This window comes from Saccopteryx bilineata, chromosome 4, assembly GCF_036850765.1.
Source record: "Saccopteryx bilineata isolate mSacBil1 chromosome 4, mSacBil1_pri_phased_curated, whole genome shotgun sequence".
Lineage (NCBI taxonomy): Eukaryota > Metazoa > Chordata > Mammalia > Chiroptera > Emballonuridae > Saccopteryx > Saccopteryx bilineata.
In genome coordinates, this window is record NC_089493.1 from 205,557,375 (window position 1) to 205,578,957 (window position 21,583).

Below are 21,583 nucleotides of genomic sequence, written 5' to 3' on the forward strand. Positions count from 1 at the left end.
CAGGTGGTGGTGCAGTGGATAGAGCGTCAGACTGGGACACGGAGGACCCAGGTTCAAAACCCCAAGGTCTCCAGCTTGAGGGTGGGCTCATCTGGTTTGAGCAAGGCTCACTAGCTTGAGCCCAAGGTCGCTGGCTCGAGCAAGGGGTTACTCGGTCTGCTGTAGCCCCTGGTCAAGGCACATATGAGAAAGCAATCAATGAACAACTAAGGTGCTGCTACGAAAAATTGATGCTTCTCATCTCTCTTCCTGTCTGTCCCTATCTGTCCCTCACTCTGTCTATCTCTATCTCTGAAACAACAACAACAAAAAGCTTGATGTAAAAATTTAAGTCCTAAAAATACTAAAGGAAATACAAGAAAGCATGGAAAGGCAATTTAGAGAGCTTAAAAAACAATTCAATGAACAAAAAATCACCAAGAAAATTGAAACTATAAAAAGGAATCAAAGATGAAAAACTCAGTATATGAGCTGAAAAATGAGGTAACAAGCTTAACTATAAGAAAAGGCCAGACAGAGGAGAGAATTAGTGACATAGAAGTCAGGCAACTAGAGACAGTACAGAGAGAAGAGGAGAGAGTCTCACGAAAAACTGAAAATAGAACTACCTTATGACCCAGCAATCCCTCTACTGGGTATATACCCCCCAAAACTCAGAAACATTGATACGTAAAGACAGATGTAGCCCCATGTTCATTACAGCATTGTTCACAGTGGCCAAGACATGGAAACAACCAAAAAGCCCTTTAATAGATGACTGGATAAAGAAGATGTGGCACATATACACTATGGAATACTACTCAGCCATAAGAAATGATGACATCGGATCATTTACAACAAAATGGTTGGATCTTGATAACATTATACGGAGTGAAATAAGTAAATCAGAAAAAACTAAGAACTGCATGATTCCATACACAGGTGGGACATAAAAACGAGACTAAGAGACATGGACAAGAGTGTGGTGTTAGGGGAGGTGGGGGGGGGTAAGGGAGGGGAGGGGAAGGGGCACAAAGAAAACTAGATAGAAGGTGATGGAGGACAGTCTTACTTTGGGTGATGAGTATGCAACATAATTGAATGACAAGATAACCTGGAGATGTTTTCTTTGAACATATGTACCCTGAATTATTGATGTCACCCCGTTAAAATTAATAAAAAATTTTTAAAAAGAGTAAAAGGTAAAATAATAAAACTTTAGATAACAAAAAAAAAAAAAAAAGAACTGTATGATTCCATACATAGGTGGGACACAAAATTGAGACACGGACAAGAGTGCGGTGGTTACGGGGTGGGGGGAGGGAGTAGAGCGAGTAAAGGGAGGAGGGGGGAGGGGAGGGTCATAAAGGAATTCAAATAAAAGGTGACAGAGGACAATTTGACTTTGGGTGATGGGCATATAACATAATCAAATGTCAAAATGATCTGAAGATGTTTTCTCTGAATCTATGTACTCTAATTGATCAATGTCACCCTGTTAAAATTGTCTAAAAAAAAAAAAATCTCCCAGGGTTGGAAGCCTAAGACAAAGCCTGCCCAACTTACCAGCCACCAACACAACCACAGAGCTGGGCCAAAAAGTGCCAGCAATGGGGTGAGTGTGGCTAAACACCATCGGTGGACTTAGAGCCCAAGTGACAGAGTGCAGGGAAAAAGAGAGCAAAAAGGTGAAAAGAAATAAAGTGGAAGAAGGAAAGATAGGAAGAATAAAAAAATAGTATGGGAAGAAGTAAATAAAGAGGTCCAAAGAACAAGAGAGAACGGAGGATGCCAGCAAGAACAGTCCTCGTCTAAGCAGGGTGCTGAGCCCCCCCGGCACCCCTCAGAGCGCAGCCCGTCTCAGCACTGCACTGCGGGCGCTGTCTCTGCCACAGGACTGAGTGCACTTGGAAGCTTCCCATACAGTACATACCAGTTCTTGTTCCACTTGTGAGCAAACTCCACGAGCAGGATGAGCTGGATGCCTATGAAGAGGAGGGCTCCGACGGCCCCCACATAGCGCCAGGCTGCAAACCACCCAGAAGGAGATGACATGACTATTCCAAGGGTTAGCTCAAAAGACAACAATGACGACAGTCCGTTTTTTGTCATGCTCACTGTAATTGTAACACATTTAAGTCCCACACAATTACACTACTTTTTAGACCCACTTTATAGATGAGAAAAACTGAGACTCTACAGAAGTTGACAAGGTCCCTCAGCCAGTAAAGGGTATAGCTGGGATGTGAACACAGACAGCCTGGCTCTGAAGCATCCAAGTGTATCCTCCATGCTACAGCTGCCAGGTGTTCTAACGGATATAAGAAGTCTTAAGGTCAACATGGTCCACAATTTAAAAGTAAAAACACACATTGCCAGAAATATCAAAGGTTCTAATTTTATTGACTAGGGAGCCACCGGTGTCTGGTAAGGATATGAGGTTCAGACTTGGGGGCCAAGGGCTCAGACTCTATTTCTGGCTCTGTCACAAAGACGCCTAACATTGGATGAGCCAGGTTACATCCCTGGGTTACAGCTTGTCTACAAAAATGATTGAGCTCGACTAGAGGACTGCTAGGTCCCTTCCTGTTCTAAAGATACCATTCTAATTCATAAAAGTACATCTGTGGGGCCTGGTCTGTGATGGTGCAGTGGATAGAGTGTTGACCTGGAATGCTGAAGTCACAGGTTTGAAACCCTGGCCTTGCCTGGTCAAAGCACATACAACAATCAATGAACAACTAGAGTGAAGCAACAATATGTTGATACTTCTTGTTCCTCCTCTCCCCTTCCACTCTCTGTAAAACTCAATAAATAATATCTTTTAAAAAATCCCTTTAAAAAAATTACATCTATAAGAGAAAACCAGTTAATAGCATTTTAGGTAAAAACAAGATATAACTTCCTTAAGGAATACATAAGATTAGTGTGATCTTGAAAAACTAGCTGGACGTTTATAAGTGACTATTTGATGAAGGTCTATTGCTGTTCCATACAGAGTAACATGTGAGTATTTCTCCTATCTTAATTAGGAAAGTGAATTCATTTTGGTTGAATAGTGCTTTGAAACACTGAAATTCAGAACTCCTTTCCTCCCCAGCTCATTATGAAGAAGGGTCGCCATTTCAACTATGATGAAAAGCTTAACATTAAATTAATTTTGGTAGCTTCGGTCAGTAAGGAACATAATGCAATGTTACACAGTTTCACATAAGTCTGCAGTAGACTGGAAGATGCCTCTCTGATCCCATTATAACTGCAGCAGATGTAACGCTGCCGAGAAGCCCTGTGTTCTGTGTCCTGGATTTTCTGTGCAGTGCTCAGAAAGAACAGTCAGTCTCAGGGCCTCTTCAGACAGAGCTGCTGGTGTCAAGCTGACATGCTAAACTGATTTTCAAACAAATTAAGTGCTTCATTTTTCCTTCAGGCCAATAACTTAAAATGATCATTTCAATTCTTCAGCCTGCTGAGTAACTAAAGGTCCTCCCCCTGCCTGCCGGGAAAAGAGGGAGTGGGGGAAAGGGTAAGTAGGTGAACAGAGGGGGTAAGGAATAGAGACAGTGGATAAAGTGTGGTAAGCCAGGAATATTTTTTAAGCTACAAGAAATTAGTAATTCAAAATATGTAGAAACAAAATAAATAGGAAGCTAACTGTACCATGCAGAAAGGTCTCCTGGTCTGGAATGAAGAAAGCTCCTGAGCACATGGCCGCCAACAGCAGAAGCTTGAAGAACCAAAAGCTAGAAAGAAAGGAAAACGATATTCAAGGAAGGACAAAAGACCTCTTAGAAGGTAAGTATGTCAATCCATGATCCTGCCATTGTTACTATTCTCTTGAAAGCGAGGGGAAGTAATTAAGTGACTAGAGAACTCCTCTTCTCATAGTTAGACAGACTCCTAGTTCTTCAGGCACTGTGTGGTGACAAGTCCTACCTTCCCTAAAATCAGTGTCAGCAATTTCAACTGGAGGGAGAGCAGTCAGAGGGTCTGATGGTTAGGAGTGGTCCTAGGTTACTGACTATAAGGCAAGGGAAACAAAGGCTGAAGACTTGCCCATTGTGAATATAGGCTCTGCAGCTTTTGCTGTTGTTGATATTGAAGGTCAGGAGGCAAAAGATAAAGAAGAAACAGGCCATCCCAAAACAGACTCTGTACACCGCAGAATACCCCACCAGCTTCTCACAGGTGTCACCAGCTTTAATGCCTTTGCAAATGTCTTCGTAAAATGGAATCTGAGGAAAAAGAGAAAAAAGCCACCTGTTAACACTGGGCAAAGAGGGTAGTTGTGATGTGCTCCGTCAGCCCAGTCAAAGTCCCGTGTGAAAATGCGCCATGTGCAGAGGAAACATGCTGGGGAGAAAGGCCCTCTTCTCAAAGCTTTTTCTTAACTTCTTCTGAATCTTTTTTAAGGATACTGTGCTCATAATGTACTGCTCAGCTCAGCCTTTTACTTACCACAAATGAGTTCCAAAATCCAGTATCACAATTTTTTTAAATTACAATTGCAATACATGGAAATATTTTTCTTTCTTTTTGTGTGTGTGTGTGTGACAGAGACAGAGAGAGGGACAGGTAGGGACAGACAGAGAGGAAGGGAGAGAGATGAGAAGCATCAATTCTTTACCTTCTTTTTTTTTTTTTTTTTTGCATTTTTCTGAAGCTGGAAACAGGGAGAGACAGTCAGACAGACTCCCGCATGCGCCCGACCGGGATCCACCCGGCACGCCCACCAGGGGCGATGCTCTGCCCACCAGGGGGCGATGCTCTGCCCATCCTGGGCGTCGCCATGTTGCGACCCTCCTGGGTGTCGCCATATTGCGACCAGAGCCACTCTAGCGCCTGGGGCAGAGGCCACAGAGCCATCCCCAGCGCCCGGGCCATCTTTGCTCCAATGGAGCCTTGGCTGCGGGAGGGGAAGAGAGAGACAGAGAGGAAGGCGTGGCGGAGGGGTGGAGAAGCAAATGGGCGCTTCTCCTGTGTGCCCTGGCCGGGAATCGAACCCAGGTCCTCCGCACGCTAGGCCGACGCTCTACGCTCTACCGCTGAGCCAACCGGCCAGGGCGCGAGAAGCATCAATTCTTTGTTGCGGTTCCTTAGTTGTTCACAGATTGCTTTCTCATATGTGCCTTGATGGAGGCTGGCGGGGGGGGGGGGGGGGCTACAGCAGAGAGAGTGACCCCTTGCTCAAGCCAGTGACTTTGGGGTTTCGAACCTGAGTCTTCTGCATCCCAGTCCAATGCTATATCCACTGTGCCACTGCCTGGTCAGGCTGAATATATTTTTCTTGAAATGAAATCATGTATAAAATATAAAGTGAGAGACTTCCTTCACTCCCACCCAAAATACCACTGACCTCTCCTCCTCAGGAGAATTAACAATTTACTGAATATTTTTATTAGTTTACATATATAAATGTGAATATACAACTGTATATATACATACCCCCATACTTATACAGAACATACATACATACACTTGTATGGTACTATATATATATTACATACACACAGCTTTATTAAGTAAAAGTACATATATTGTTCTGTAATACATTTTTTCTTTTTGTAGTTTTTTTTAATTATTTATTGTAGTTAGAGAGAAAGGGGAGACAGAAATATTGATCTGTTCCTGTATGTGCTCTGACCAGGATTGAACCTGCTACCTTTGCATATAGGAACAACACTCTAATCAAGGAAGCTATCGGGACAAAGCTTGTAATACTTTCTTCCCAATTAACAATAAGCTGTGGAGATGTTTCCCTATTAATACACAAAATCCCACCCCACCCCTTTTAACTACTATATAATATTGTATAGTAACACTAGGTTAAAATTGATAAGCATTCCCACATTTATCTTGTTAGAACAGGCTTTTGTTCTGTGTATTTATTTTTTGCTATTACAAACACTGATTCAATAACACAATTGTGCATGCCTTGTTGCACACGTGCCATTAGTTAAGCAGAAGAGATTCCAGGCCCAGAAATGGAACCAGTGAGACAAGTAGCACCTACATTTGAAAATTTCAAGAGATAAAGTCAAATCACACTTTCAAAGCCTACACCAATTTATATCCCACCAGAAATATCTGAGATAGCTCATGCTCCTAACCTGAACACCCAATTTAAAGATAAAAAACATGATCTTGTTTCAATGTTCATTTTCCTCATTACTAGTAAGATTCACTTCTTAAATTTATGGCCAGCTCTATTTTTCTTTGTGAATTGGTTGTTAATTAAGCTTTTTCTTGATCCACTGGAGCTCTTTATTTACTCGTCTTAATCTTCTGATTATGTTGACACTGCTTTTTTCTAGTCCAGTTAGAAGGCTTCAGCGTAAAACCTATTTATATTATCAATATAATTAAAATATTACATAATGAGAACAAGCAGTTGTTGGGCAGATAAAATATATTATGCTCACTTTGTTAAAGATGGCGCTGCCCACGTGGAAGCCCATCGCCCAGGTGATATTAATGTGTGTTGGGGGCGGGCTGTGGGCAGACAGGATCGTTGTATCCTGGGGCTTGGTTTTAGGACTAAGCCTTTCCCCCTTTTTGATGTAGGGTGGTACACTCTCATGAGGAATCTCATTATGCCTCACATAAGTGACTTTGTATCAGAGACTTCCTTGTTTGTATATTAGATTAAAGGTTTTGGTTTCTACACTATAAAGTGGGGCAGACTGGGAGCTTGCTCTCTCGGTTTCTGCTATCACCATTGCAGGGGCCTCCCTGATCCCTTGCCTTTCATGGGAAAAGCTGGCTTTCTGCTTTTCCCTTGGCTTCTCTGTGGCTTGCCTGTCTTGGTGAGACACCAATAAACAGAATGGCCCACCATCCTCCGACTCCGCCGTTTCTTTACCGTCTGCCCGAATCCAATGGAAACCTGCATGTGAATGGCCACGGTGGCGGCTCCTGGCCTTACAGCAGTACACTTGTATAAACATAGAAAATAAGGACTTATGCCTGACCAGGTGGTGGCGCAGTGGATAGAGCGTCGGACTGGGATGCGGAAGGACCCAGGTTCGAGACCCCGAGGTCACCAGCTTGAGCGCGGGCTCATCTGGCTTGAGCAAAGAGATCACCAGCTTGGACCCAAGGTCGCTGGCTCCAGCAGGGGGTTACTCGGTCTGCTGAAGGCCCACGGTCAAGGCACATGTGAGAAAGCAATCAATGAACAACTAAGAAGTCGCAACGCGCAACGAGAAACTGATGATTGATGCTTCTCATCTCTCTCCGTTCCTGTCTGTCTGTCCCTGTCTAACTCTGCCTCTGTAAAAAAAAAAAAAAAAAAAAAAAAAAAAAATAAGGACTTAGTGATTTGAAAACATGTTTATTAACATCAAAGCTGAACACTTTTCATAACAGAAAAAAAAAGCTGAAAATCACATTATAGCTGTAACTCCCAAGACAAAAGATAACACAGAGGGGGGGGAATGACACAAAGCTATAGATAAAACTGAAGCATGAAAATTTAATTTTTTCTCCAGAAAAGATCTGAAAGAAACAATAACTGAAGCTATTATGATTGCTATACACAAAAGGAAAACTAAACTTAATTGGAGTTCATCTTCCTGAATGCAGATTCCTTCTCCTCAGAAGAGGCCTGCAGTCATCACTGTACCTGAATCTCAAACATGTCTCAACAAAACATGTTTTTCAAAATTACTGCCTCAGGCAAAAATGCATTATTATTGAGACCCTGTTAGTTTAGCTACATTTTCATAAATGGACATGAAAGATTTCATAAGGAAATGTCAAATATTTTCTAGTTGGAATGTCCTTACAACTGCAGTTTTCTTAGATCAGGGCAGATTGGAAACATATGAGGAGATACTATTGTATTCTTGACCAGGCTACCAAACAAAGTAACCCGCATGTAGGGTTGTCAGATAACATACAAAATGTCTAGTTAAATTTAAATTTCAGATAAACGATGACTAATTTTTTAGAATAAGTATGTCCCATAGAGTATTGGGGGCATACTTAGCCTAAATATTTCATGGAACATACTTATATTAAAAAAGTATCCCTTCCCAACAGTTGAAGCTCCAAAGAAGGCAGGTTCTATCGAGAAGGGCCAGGTGTGTGTCATGCCAAGTCTAGCCCTCTCCTGCGGGCAAGAGGAAAAACAAACTGGAATGCCTCTGGCTACAGACTGCAGTACATTGCAAAGGGGACAGGTCTGAGGCAGGCAGGTAAGTTAGAAGACCACTGATTTAATAGCTCAAGCAATAGATGAAGAAGGTAGACAAATCTAAGGGATAATAAAATTCTGTAGGTAGAAGGCAAAGGTGGTTGGACAGTACAGACAACAAGAAGGAATCAAGGATTGGGGAAGGGCTCTCTGCTGCTTTAACACAGTGCTGCGTAGGGTAAAACAGGGAGTAGGTTAGCAGAGGGCAAAGAGTACAATTGGAAGAACAGATTAGGCATTCGTTTATAACCAATAGAGTTGGGGGCATTCTGTATCATCCCAGTGAGGATGCCTGGTCTAGAAGTTACTTCAGAACAATCAGAACGAAACACAAGGACACAGGAAATGAACCACGCAGGTATTGAGAGAAGTCAGCAAGTGCTTTCTGAAGGAGTCTAAATTTTTCCCAGGGTAAAACCTTCAGATACTGAAGTAATGGGGGGACCCACACAAAGTGAATGTTTCAGAGCCTCTAACCAGAAACAAAAGCTACGCTCTTGAGTGATAGCAGTAACAAAGAGATAACACTGCTTGACATCTGTAAGAGCTATATTCTTCCCACCTCACTTAATAGGCTATTTAATTTATATAGGATTTATTGCTCTATAATATTCATTCAAATCTTTTCTCCCACCCTTCTCTCTTCCACTCTATCAACAAAGCTAATTTCTCCCCCCCCCCCGCTCTCTCTCTCACACACACACACACACACACACACACACACACACACACCTCTCCACCTTTCACCTTCAGGCTCTCTTCCACCTCCTGCCCCAAACCCACTTCTTTCCTTCTTCTAAAATCCATTTTAAGAAGAGTGCTAATTCCAGTAAGCCTAAACTCCTACCCAATCCCCCACAAATGCTCTCCCTTGTTGACTGGCAGAGGCCCTTAGGCTCATCACAGGGTGAGTATGCGGCATGGCATATTTCATTCAGAATGTAAGCAGGCAAACAACCCCTAACTCCAAATACTAAGGCCTGTGTTATGCTCTGTGGGTGCCTTAATCATTTAACTTTCGGTAAGTAATGAGTATTTTTAGGCAGAGAACCTCATATTGAACAAGCTGGCAGGATTTAGCAAGGGGAATTTGCTCTGATTAAATATTTGCTATTCCAAAATGCATCTTACACTGGGAGGTGATGGGGACGGGCCTACTAAGAGTGTTGCCTCTGAAACCTGCCTCTGGGCATCCAAGGACACCCCATCTGTGTCAGTTCTGTATAGACCAGAGGGCCAGAGGCTTCCTTCCAGCCCTCAAGGCAATCAAACTCCAAGCCGCAAATTATAAACAGCTCACTTCCAACCCTACCTTCACCACCAAACTGGGCAAATTACACACCCTCCCTGAACTTCAATGTCCCTTCTTGTACAACGAAATAATACTGCCACTCTGTACACTTGAAACTAATATAAAATACTACTGAATGTTAACTGTTCCGAAAAATTTAAAAATAACTTTAAAGAATACTGCCACCTCTCCAGACTTGTGGTGGCACAGTAGATAAAGCATCAACCTGGAACACTGAGGTCGCTGGTTCGAAACCCTGGGCTTACCTGGTCAAGGCACATACAGGAAGCAACTACTATGAGTTGATGCTTCTTACTCCCCCCCCTCTAAATTCAATAAATAAAAATTTTTTTTAAAAAGAATACTGCCACCTCATGAAGTTGCCTGAAAATTAAATCAGTTAATCCTTGTAAAGTACTTGGCATAGTTCCTAATCCATAATATTAAGGTGACCATCTTTCTTACTATGAAAAGGACAAAAATAAATTGAAGAAATCAGTATCGTAAGTAAAAGAAACATTTTATTCATTGCAACAATAATATACTATAATATGATAAGTGCATAATAAAAACATTTCTAATATTTTATATGTAATTATGCTTACATGCCTATTAATTTTTAATAATTGTAAGAAAAAAGTACTAATTTAGATCATATTAAATAAATATTGAATGAATATTTTTTGTCAATGTATCATAACAATATATTGGAAATATCTGAACAAGAAATATCCTTCATATTGAATTTTACATGAATTGTGCTTATCTGTCTATGATTGAATATTCACTTAGAAAGAAATAATCGTGAGTCGACAATGTCTTATGTGCCGTGTCGTGTTTCAGTAAGAAGTACACAAAGCCATTTGTGCACTAGGTATATGGCACGCTCTCTCAAGGTCTCCTGTGCGGAGCGCATGCATCTCATAATCACATCTCGCTACACTGTACTGATCCTTGACGAATCATCATGTGAAGTACAAACACATCACATCACACGCAATGGATCAACTCTGCATCGATCGAATACGAACATTTACAAATTAGTCTTCCAATATCAAAAAGGAGGACATGTAGGAGGATACTTTTTGAGGGAGGATGGAACTTACAAAAGAAGGACTGTCCTCCCTAAAGGAGGACGACTGGTCACCTTATAATACTGTACCCACTAAGTAAACTTCCTTAATTCTGAGGTACTTTTTCATTAAAAAAAAACTTTTGGGGAAGGGAGTCAGGTCCATGACTGAACCACAGGCTGTGTGCTGGGTTCTGATTTCAATGTGGCAGGAAGTCAAGCATCTTCCAATTCCACAGACGTGCTTCCGCAGCACATCTACTAAAATTAGAAGTCCACATATGTTCTGTTCACCTCAGCAAAGGATTCATATTGAAAGGCACAGTATCTATTTACTCGTCATCTTTCAGAGGCCTGGTAACCACCCAAAAGAATATATGTGAACTCCCAAATCATGGAAAAGGTGTTCAAAACAACAACACAAGTATTAAATTCAAAAGGTTGGGGATTAGGAGAGAATCCACATAATTTTGTTTACAGAGGAGAAATGCTAGTTATTTCCCCAAAAAAACTTCCCTCTAAGGCAAATAAATATACAGAAACAATAAACATCCAGAGCTACAGAAAGGCCTACAGATCCAGCTGGCCACGGGCCCAAAGGCTATGAACTTGGAAATCAAGTATAGAAGTTGGGAGTAATTCTTATGGAAATGGAGAGGAAGAAGGTGAGAGACATGTTCCTATGATATCAAAGTATTATTTGGGAGGGGTAAGAACATAGCATATTAACAAAGTTAATGATTCTTTCACTCATTTATATCAAATTTCTAGGGCATTAAATGAAACTAAGGTACAAAGAAAGCTTTGGGCAGCTGAGGCTGAGCAATGTCATAAAAACTAGAAGAACTAGATCTGCACACTGTTTACTGTCCCTTACTTGAAAATGAATTTCAGAACTGAGAGCTTCTCTCAGGCTGTCTCTCCCCTTTCTGATATATTACTTGTCCTCAAACTTTCTCAGCGGTCCATGCCAGTGATGTCTGTCTGTTACCCACCAACAGACCGAAGCTGTGGACTGGGCATGCTGACACCAGCTTCCAGCCTCCCATACATAGCCACTAGGCAACGGAGGCTCCTTTCTCAATAAGTTACTATCTTTGAGGCTCCTTATGGGATGTGAGGGCATTAAAAAAACAGTAATAGAGCCCTGGCCGGTTGGCTCAGCGGTAGAGCGTCGGCCTAGCGTGCGGAGGACCCGGGTTCGATTCCTGGCCAGGGCACACAGGAGAAGCGCCCATTTGCTTCTCCACCCCTCTGCCGCGCTTTCCTCTCTGTCTCTCTCTTCCCCTCCCGCAGCCAAGGCTCCATTGGAGCAAAGATGGCCCGGGCGCTGGGGATGGCTCTGTGGCCTCTGCCTCAGGCGCTGGAGTGGCTCTGGTCGCGACATGGCGACGCCCAGGATGGGCAGAGCACCGCCCCCTGGTGGGCAGAGCGTCGCCCCTGGTGGGCGTGCCGGGTGGATCCCGGTCGGGCGCATGCGGGAGTCTGTCTGACTGTCTCTTCCCGTTTCCAGCTTCAGAAAAATGAAAAAAAAAAAAAAAAAACAGTAACAACCAGTACTTGCTTCTCTCGTTTGGGTTTCTAAACATTTTTAAGAGATAAGTCTATACTGTGTCATTATTAAAAGCCACAGAAGAAACAAAAATTCCTCTGACTGGTTTTATTTGACCCTGCCACCTCTGAAATCAGAAAGTTAATGCTCCCTGATAGTTGCTCCTCACAATCTCGGAAGCATTTCATCAGGATCAAATGACCATAAATATGAGTCGACAGGCAGAAAACAATTCTAATCAAACTTTAAAAACAGGCTTTCGTTCTGAACATGACAACTCACAGAGCACTGACTCATTACGATGGTATGAAGGGCTTGTCCACAGAAGGGAAACAGGGATGGGTGTCAACCACTGTTCATGGAGAACTAGGTAACATCAAAGGCGTAATGTGCACACAAGAACCACACCACTTAAGGGTCCTGAGGGAAATCTTCAAGAGTTAATTCAGTGAAGACTTATAAGAGGCAACAGCAGTGGGGACTGGGGACCACGGAATGGATAGACTCCATCTTTTGATTTGATGTGGCCTCTGAATAAAGGTGGAAAAACCCAGGCCGAGGAATCCTGATTTCTAGCTTGGCAGCCAATTGATCAGATGGCAGACCAGTGGTAGATAGGATCACAGGATGAGAGCAATTTCAGTGAAGGGGCCTGTTGTGAGCAGATGGTTAAGGCAAGGGTGCAGTACTGCAGAAAGACAGTGGAACTAGAGATAAAAGTTTGGCAGTGACCAGCAGAGAAGGCAAAGGATGCATTCAATGAAAGTATTATAAATAAGCTTACCTGGAGAGTCAGGTGGGCACAACCCAGAACCCTGGAAAATGCAAACACTCAAGGGCTGAAAAGACTAAAGAAAACTAAAGAAGCTGGAAAAGTACAGAACCAGAGAGGTTGAAAGAGTAGCTTTCAAGAAGCGGAGTGTGGTCAGCACTGTCAAACACTGCCAATGTGATGAGGACTTAGAAGTAACATTGGATTTGCCAGCCACAAATCATTTCGGCCACTGATAAAAATATTCTCTAAACCAGGTAGGAGCAGAAGCTGGACTGCAGATGGCTTAGAGAGCAGGCAGGGGGTCTGGGTCTGGGTCTGGGTCTGGGTCTGGGTCAGGGTCAGGGTCAGGGAGCAAGCCTTTTACCACAGGCTTTCCAGAATCGAAAGGAAAAGTAAGGGCCCAAGGCTTGTTCCTAAATTTTATTTACTTGCACTTATATAATCAATACATAATTGTATTGTTGCAAATAAAATGTAAATTACAATAAAGATACTAAAGCAAAATCCCCTTATTAGTATCACTAGACCAGCCCCAACTTGAGTCCCAGAGGTCAGCACTGTCACACTGTGGCCTTCAGCGTGCGTGCCCTTCTAGACAGACCCCTTTCTGTGCTACTCTACACTCACTACTTCCTGCAGATTGTTGCATGTTCAACACATAAATCTATCTGCATCCTTTTAAACAACTATATACAATTCCATCTATCTGCATCCATTTAAACAACTACATATACAATTCTACAGTCCAGACCAACATCATTTAGTTTGTTACCCAACTGGCAGATATTTAGGTAGTTTACGATTTTTTTCATTATTATAAATAATGTACAATGAGTAGTGTCTACCCTGGAATGCAATTATTTAGAGCCGAAAACAAAGCTCAAACTCAAGAAGACGGTTTTTGTTTTCTGTTTTTACTCTCCCCTTACCTGCCTAAAGGAGTTCAGATAAAATAAACCTGCTGAAAGGGAGGGAGCATTTAGCATACATGAATTAAGTATGGCAAACAGAAAGAATCCAAACAAGTCTAGTAGATTTCTCTCTGTGCCCCATTGTTTCAGGGTAGGAATTTGTTTGCCAAATGTTTGCTAGTTGGGCAGATAAAATATATTAGGCTCACTTTGTTAAAGATGGCGCTGCCCACGTGGAAGCCCATCGCCCAGGTGATGATATTAGTTGCCCTTATGCTTGGAATGGGTGTGATTATATTAATGTGTTGGGGGCGGGCTGTGGGCAGGCAGGATCCTTGTAGCCTGGGGTTTGGTTTTAGGACTAAGCCTTTCCCACCCTTTTTGATGTTGGGTGGTGCAATCCCATCATGCCTCAGATAAGTGTCTTTGTATTAGACTTCCCTATTTTGTATATTGGATTAAAGGTTTTGAATTATGCACTATAAAGTGGGGCAGACCAGGAACTTGCTTTCTCTTGGTTCCTGAGATTATCATTAGAGCAGAGAGCAGAGTAAGGCCATGTGGAGGAGAAGAGAGGCAGCCAAGATGGCAGAGTAATGAAAGAGAAGCCAGTTTGTGCAGAGTTTGTGCAGAGAGAAGATGGGGAACAGAGGTGAATAAGTCTGGTGAGCTAGAAACCTTTGATTCTAGGAAACTCGGAAAAGTCAGTAGCTTTGTGAGCACTGAATGAGTGGGTTTTGGAACCCTGTTTGTTTTTACATGCCTGCAGGGTGCATGCTAGGAATAAAGATAATGGCCCACCAGTTCGTGGCTCTGTTGTTTCATTACCAACTGTCGGAATCCAATGAGAACCTGCATGGGCCAGGCGGCTGTGATGGTGGCAGTGGATACTGGCCATACATTGCTCTTTGTCATCTACCTGCGAATCACCTAGTTTCCCTTTGAAATCTCTGACTCCTTTACCTCCTGCTCCTCAGTCTAGAACAATATACAGCTAGTGCTCGATTTAACGACCACGATTGGTTCCGACAGACCGGTCGTAACACAATTTGGTTTTAAGCTGAGTAGGCTATATGTACAGTACTGTGAAATGATGTTATAAAAATCTTTGTCATATTTTATCATAATTTGCTTTCATTATTGTTATATATCATAATTTTCTTTGTTCATTTTATGCCATTTGTGTCATCTCTATACCATTTTGTTTCTTATTTTTACATTCATCAGGTTTAAGTAAAACACTGCATTACCAGTACAACTGGTTTAATGTTTGCAAAGACAATTTCCTCTTGCTAGACTTCTTGAAAGGGGTTTGATGAAAAATATCCAAGACACAAAACACAAATTGCTGTACCGAGTCTGAGATAACAGTTGAAATGGTGCACGCGGAGATGGTAGTACTTCCGGAAGCTGGTCCACACTGTTGTACACCCAGCTGGGCAACGCTTGCACTGCCAGACGTGGAGCAGTCATGGCTAGCGATTGTGGTTGTAAAGTCAAATGGTCGTAAGTTGCATAGGTCATAAGTCGATCAATATTTGTATATACTTTACTGTCTTTGGAATTTTCATGCTTATGTAAATTTCTCATGTGCACATATTAAAACTTGATTCTCTCCTGTTAATCTGTTGTGCAGCCAGAAGAACTAAGAGGGGGGGGGGTGGAAGGTCATAAAGTTGGTATGATTTAAATTCTAATAGATACTGCCAAACTCTACCCAGTGAAGGTTTGTGAAAGCTCTAGGGCTGAAGGAGAGCAGAAGAGAGGCACAGAAGTGTCCCCAGAGCCACACATACATCCATCTGAAACCAGGAGATCTACAGCTGCCCACCCCTCAGCGCCCTGGTTTCTGAGGGCCTGTGCCCATAAGCACTGCCTCAGCAATCAAGGGATGTGATAAGGCGCTGAAGAATTGCAAAAAATTGTTAACATTAGTATTTTAAAAGGAAGAGTCAGCCCCCCTACCCCTCCTTTCTAAAAAAAAAAACAAAAACAAAGAGATTAAAGGAGCAAAAGAAAGGAGACAATGTTTACATATCCTACACCGATTCTAACTCTTTCTCCCCTCCTGGAGTCCTGAGAGTGAGGTATATGATATGTATAAAAACTTGTAAACTAAACAAGTGGGGACTAGCTTATAATAAGCTAGTCCCAACACTCTTAACAAAGGTGTTTTTTTTTAAGATTTTATTTATTCATTATAGAGAGGGAAGAGAGAGAGAGAAGGGGGGAGGAGCAGGAAGCATCAACTCCCATATGTGCCTTGACCAGGCAAGTCCAGGGTTTTTGAACCGGCAACCTCAGCATTTCCAGGTTGACGCTTTATCCACTGCGCCACCGCAGGTCAGGCAACAAAGGTATTTTCATTTGGCCTCTCTCCTTATTCTAAATTAAACATTTCGCTGTGGCAACAGGGATGGGGGGTAGACACTAGAAGATTTGGGAATGTCTTTGATATGTAAAACAATATTTGTCCCTACTGTGTTGATATGTAAAATGACATTTATCACTACTATGTAAAACATTTATCACTATTGTGTTATCTTGTAGTTAATGTGTAGGAATGGGTTTTTTTCCTTTCAATAGATCCAATAGATAAATGTTGTAAGCCTGCTAGTAATTGACTATTGTACCATGCTCCCTCCTTACCCACCCCAACCAGTACTTGATTTTGTATAAAAGAAGGTCTAGAACAGTACAAGGGCCTACATGATTTGGGATTGTGCCCCCTGTAGCTAGCTGGCTAATTAATAAATTCCTCAAAAATTCATTTGGACTTGGTGTCTCTATGTAACCGTGGATTAAGTACAGTACTTTACAACAGGGAATAGAGCTCTCCAAGAAAAAAATCTACACCTAACCCCCAGAGACAACTTAAAACTGCAGCTCTGAAGGTGTGGACTTTTAGCAGGAAAATATGGTTATTCCCACAGAACAAAGGGTCTGAGGAAGGACTCCCCTGAAAGGAACAGGCCGATTGAAGGATACCTCTTAAACACAGGAGAGGCTGCAGTTTCTGTAACAAGAGGACTAAATGTCTAAACAGGGAAAGCTCTTTATTTGGACCACTTAATAAAATGGAAGACAGTGAGCCCAAATCAGCTTTCTTCTTGAATGTATAAACCTGGCATACAGTGGTAATGTGTTATATGCAAATTCAACTATATGCATGACCGTCTTCTGTAAATAATTTTTAAAATTCCAGTGAAATTAGTTTGCACATGCCCTCTTTATTCCATACTATACATGATAAACCTATATTATAGCACAGTTTGGTCATTCGCACTGTTCTAGATCATAGGGATATAAGCAATGAATAAAACAGAAAATCCATGCTCACAAGGTGCTAAATTTCTAGTGAAATGCTATATCCACGACACCATGTTTACTCTACTTCATGGATATGTCAAGCATTGTGTGGGTCAAATAAGTTTGTAAATATGATATATATGTTTGCTCGCTTATAGTTTGCATTGGGTGTGGGGGACAGGCTGTAAGCAGGCAGGGTCCTTATAGCCTAAGGCTTAGTTTTAAGACTAAGCTTTTCCCCACACTCTTGACTGACTGCATGATAGAGGATGGTGCACTCTTATGAGGAATCCCATCATGTCTCAGGATAAGTGTCTTTGTATTAGAGACTTCCTTGTTTGTATATTGGATTAAAGGTTTTGATTTCTACACTATAAAATAGGACAGACCAGGAGCTTGCTCCTCTCGATTCCTGAGATTAGCATTAGAGAGGAGAGCAGAGAAAGGCCACGTGGAGGAGAGGAGAAGCAGCCAAGATGGCAGAGTGCTGAAGGAAAAGCCAGTTTGTGCAGAGTTTGTGCAGAGAGAAGGAAGGAGATAGGGAACAGAGGTGAATAAGTCTGGTGAGCTAGAAACCTTTGATTCTAGGAAACTCAGAGAAGTTAGTAGCTTTGTGAGCACTGAATGAGTGGGTTTTGGAGCCCAGTTTGTGTTTTACTTGCCCACTGGGTGCAAGCTAGGATTAAAGATGATGGCCCACCAGTTTTTGGCTCTGTTGTTTCATTACCGACTGTCCGAATCAAATCTGAACCTGCACAGGCCAGGCGGCTGTGATGGTGGCCGTGGCTACTGGCTTCACACTGGCCCAGGCTCTTTCCCATTTGCCATTTATTTATACCTGAAACTGGAGGTCCCCAGCAGCAAGGGAACTAGAGTACACACACACTTACTTTCTACATTCTCCTTGCCAATCACCAAAATGCTTGATTTGGCTACATACATAGAATACTAGTTGTCTTTCCCTGAGAATAATCTCAAAGACCACCAATAATACATAAATATTGTTAAGTGGGTCATGCTAAATTTATTGCTGTATTATTCTGGCCTAACTGACCCAGTATGTGGTTCACACAGCCCAGTTACCTTCAACTTAAGAAGTATTCTGGTATCCTCAGCACAAAGTTAAGCCAATTGAAGTTTCCCTTCAACAGAGAAGGAAAGAATTTAACTGCATATGACACGCTAAAAGCTTCTAATGGTCTAATAAAGGAGTCAGCAAATGACCGCCTGTAGGTCACATCCAGCTAGTTCCTGCTTGTGTAAATAAAGTTTTATTGGAACACAGCCATGCTCCTTTGCTGGCATATTGTTTTGGATGCTTATGCACTGCAACAGCAGAGCTGAGTAGGTGCTAGAGAGCACATGGACCTCAAAGCCGAAAATGTTTTCTGTCCGGCTCTTCATAGGCCAAGTTTGCCCACCTCTGGACCACCCGGAAGAATAGCTGAGAAGCTGTGCAGAACTGCTGGAGTATAAGTTAACATCTCAAAGGCAAATGACAACTGGTGATAACTTACTCTACAGATCAAAAGCCAAAGGCCCAGCAGAGAGCAGAGCGGTTCATTTGGACTTCTAAGTGTGGGATCCCAGCACTCTGTCCTGCATTCTTGCCTCCCTTAGACTCTCTCTCCCTTGTCCAGAGGGCTCACTGCTATCCCCCAATGGAACGCATGCTTTAAATGAATCCAATCATATATCTCCCATATGTCATTTTGAGAGCAGCAAATTAAGTATTTTAATTTATCTGCTCATAAAAAATGTTTTCTGGAGAGGTGGTGGAGGGAATAAGGAAGGTCATGCCTGTTGACTGCCAACATTTTTCTCCTGTGGGTCAGAAGCCCTCAATAGCTCTAACAGAAAATAAGTCCTCACATCTGTTATGCAAACAGCCTGTGGAACCAAAAATAAAACCCACACTGATGAAAGCCGGCATAGATAATTTTAGACTTATTTTAAGACTATAGAAACAGCTTCACTGAAACTTAGAAACCACACCCCCAAAATAACCAACCCCCTTGTGATTGAGCTTAGCTCTGCTTTAGATGGGTTGTAATACACCCTTCTACAAACTTCCTGCCTGACTTCACCCTGGGTCTCTAGACGGAAGAGTAGAAACCATTGAGTTCTATACAACCCAAAGGTCAACAGAAGTGACAGCTGAGCTGACACCACTGTCTGCTATTGTCACTAATGGGGTTCTCATATTTTTAGTTTTCAAATACAACTGTGTACACCTCCAGTCTTATGCTGGGAGCTCTTTCTGTATATAGTATATATACATACATATATATATATACATATATACATACGTAAAAAATTAGGAGAAGATAATGTCAATGTTAACATGGTCAGGGCTTAGATGATGTGAGTTTTTCTCTTGCTTATTTTATGGTCTTATTTTTCCACAAGAAGCATGCGTTATTTATATAACACAAAAAAGTACTTACCACACAGTTCTCATTTTCCCCTATCTAAAGTACAGTTCTCTAAGAACAAAGACTGTATGTTAACTTATACCTAAATCCCTGTTGTGAGATCTGTTTGCCCAGCACCTAGACAAACATATGAACTGACACGAGGCTGCAGTAAAAGGAAGGAGTGCATATTTCAAAGATACCAATGAAAGGAGAATGGGCAGCGGATGCTCAACCCAGTAATTTTCAAATGGTGCATTTTACAGTCAAAAGGCAAAGGGTTCAGGGTGTGTTGATTGAGGAGCCACTGCGCCACCTCAACCACAGGTGTTGTAAAGTACCAAAAGCTACAGAATTAATATTAATATTCTAGGAGGCTTGAAGAACATTTTATTAATTTGGGTTAAGGTGTGCAGAGAAATTGTGAGAAATAGTCACTGTACTGTGTGATTGGCATGACCAGGATGGCCCTTGGCATTATATTGTAAATGCAAAGGGGAGGAAAACATGGATTCCCAGACATTCCACCACGCCTGTGGGGAAAGGGGTGAATGGCTAGCCAGGTGCGGGAAGAGAAAAGCCAAAATAAACCTTTTCTTATAGCAATGAGCCATTTGCGGGCATTTGTCCCCACCGAAAGTACCTCTCCTATGTAAATGCGTGTGGTTAACACGTGTGGCTCTGGACAGAGAGATAGCAGATAAACACTATAGGAATGCCTTTTAATATGTAAAAAGACATTTTTCTACCATTGTGTTGACTTGTAAATTTTGTTTTCTCCAAAATAATGTATGGCTTGCAAATTGAACATGGTCCTATCATGCTAAAGGACATATGACTATAACCAATAGTGGTAAAGGGCTCCTAATTACAATTTTTGCTTCTGTACTTCCCACTTACAAAACTATAAAAACTAGGTAGAACAAAGAGCCGGTGTGTTCTCCCTCAGACTCCTGTTGGAGCTGCTGCAGCTTGGCCAAGCTAGACAATAAAGCTTTGGTGTGTAATCGTTGGACTTTGTTTGTGTCTCCAATGTTTCGGGTCCCTCCAGATTGGGCTTACCATTTTGGGGGCTTGTCCGGGATCGAGGGATCGCCGTAGGTCTGTACACCGGAGCTTTCTTGTTCAACCCCGGGTAAGTAGAACAAGGTCGCAACTGTTTGCCATGCAAGCCCTGGCTGATGAGCCGGGAAGGGGCCGGTGGCTGTCTCCCCTTGGACACAAGGTTAGGAGATTTGGGAGGGCACCCCACTTTTAGGGAACCCTGTTTGAGTTTAGATATTCCGAGCTCGAGGGAAAGGTGGCGCCTGTTTGTCTATCTGTTTTTGCTATTTGTCTGGGGTTTTTTTTTGCTGTTTGTCTATCTGTTTTATTTTTTTATTTTTTATTTTTTTTTCATTTTTCTGAAGCTGGAAACAGGGAGAGACAGACAGACTCCCGCATGCGCCCGACCAGGATCCACCCGGCACGCCCACCAGGGGCGACGCTCTGCCCACCAGGGGGCGATGCTCTGCCCATCCTGGGTGTCACCATGTTGCGACCAGAGCCACTCTAGCGCCTGAGGCAAAGGCCACAGAGCCATCCCCAGCGCCCGGGCCATCTTTGCTCCAATGGAGCCTTGGCTGCGGGAGGGGAAGAGAGAGAGAGGAAAGCGCGGCGGAGGGGTGGAGAAGCAAATGTGCGCTTCTCCTGTGTGCCCTGGCTGGGAATCGAACCCGGGTCCTCCGCACGCTAGGCCGACGCTCTACCGCTATGTCTATCTGTTTTAGTCACTGCATTCGTAAAAGTTTTTCAAGAGTGAAGCTTCTTTTTTTGTTTTTTTTTGTTTTTTAGAGAGAGTGAAGCTTTTAAGTATAGTGTGGGGGGAGAGAAGGGAAGGCGAAGAGGGCCGGCAGTGGCTTCCCCTCATGCCAGATGCGCGGGCACTCGCTCGGTCCGGCCACCTCCTCCCAGCGCCCGCTCGCTCTCCCTTCCCCTGGCTCACACGCACTGCCCTTGCGGCCTTTGGACAAGGCGAGGAGGGGGCCCGCAGGGGCGCGTTCGGGGAAACACCAGAGGAAGCCCGGTTCCCGCCCCCACCAGACCC

At 42.8% G+C, this 21,583-nt stretch overlaps 1 protein-coding gene across 1 annotated transcript in view; it reads right to left on the bottom strand.

The window, feature by feature from the left end:
• The window catches only part of SERINC5 (serine incorporator 5), a 162,243-nt gene that overhangs the window by 45,128 nt on the left and 95,532 nt on the right, over nt 1-21,583 (bottom strand). The window contains exons 3-5 of the mRNA XM_066273660.1: nt 4,033-4,211; nt 3,637-3,719; nt 1,913-2,006 (exon numbers count right to left, since the gene is read on the bottom strand). Of these exons, the coding sequence (XP_066129757.1) occupies nt 1,913-2,006; nt 3,637-3,719; nt 4,033-4,211 (356 nt within the window). The remainder of the gene's footprint in view (nt 1-1,912; nt 2,007-3,636; nt 3,720-4,032; nt 4,212-21,583) is intronic.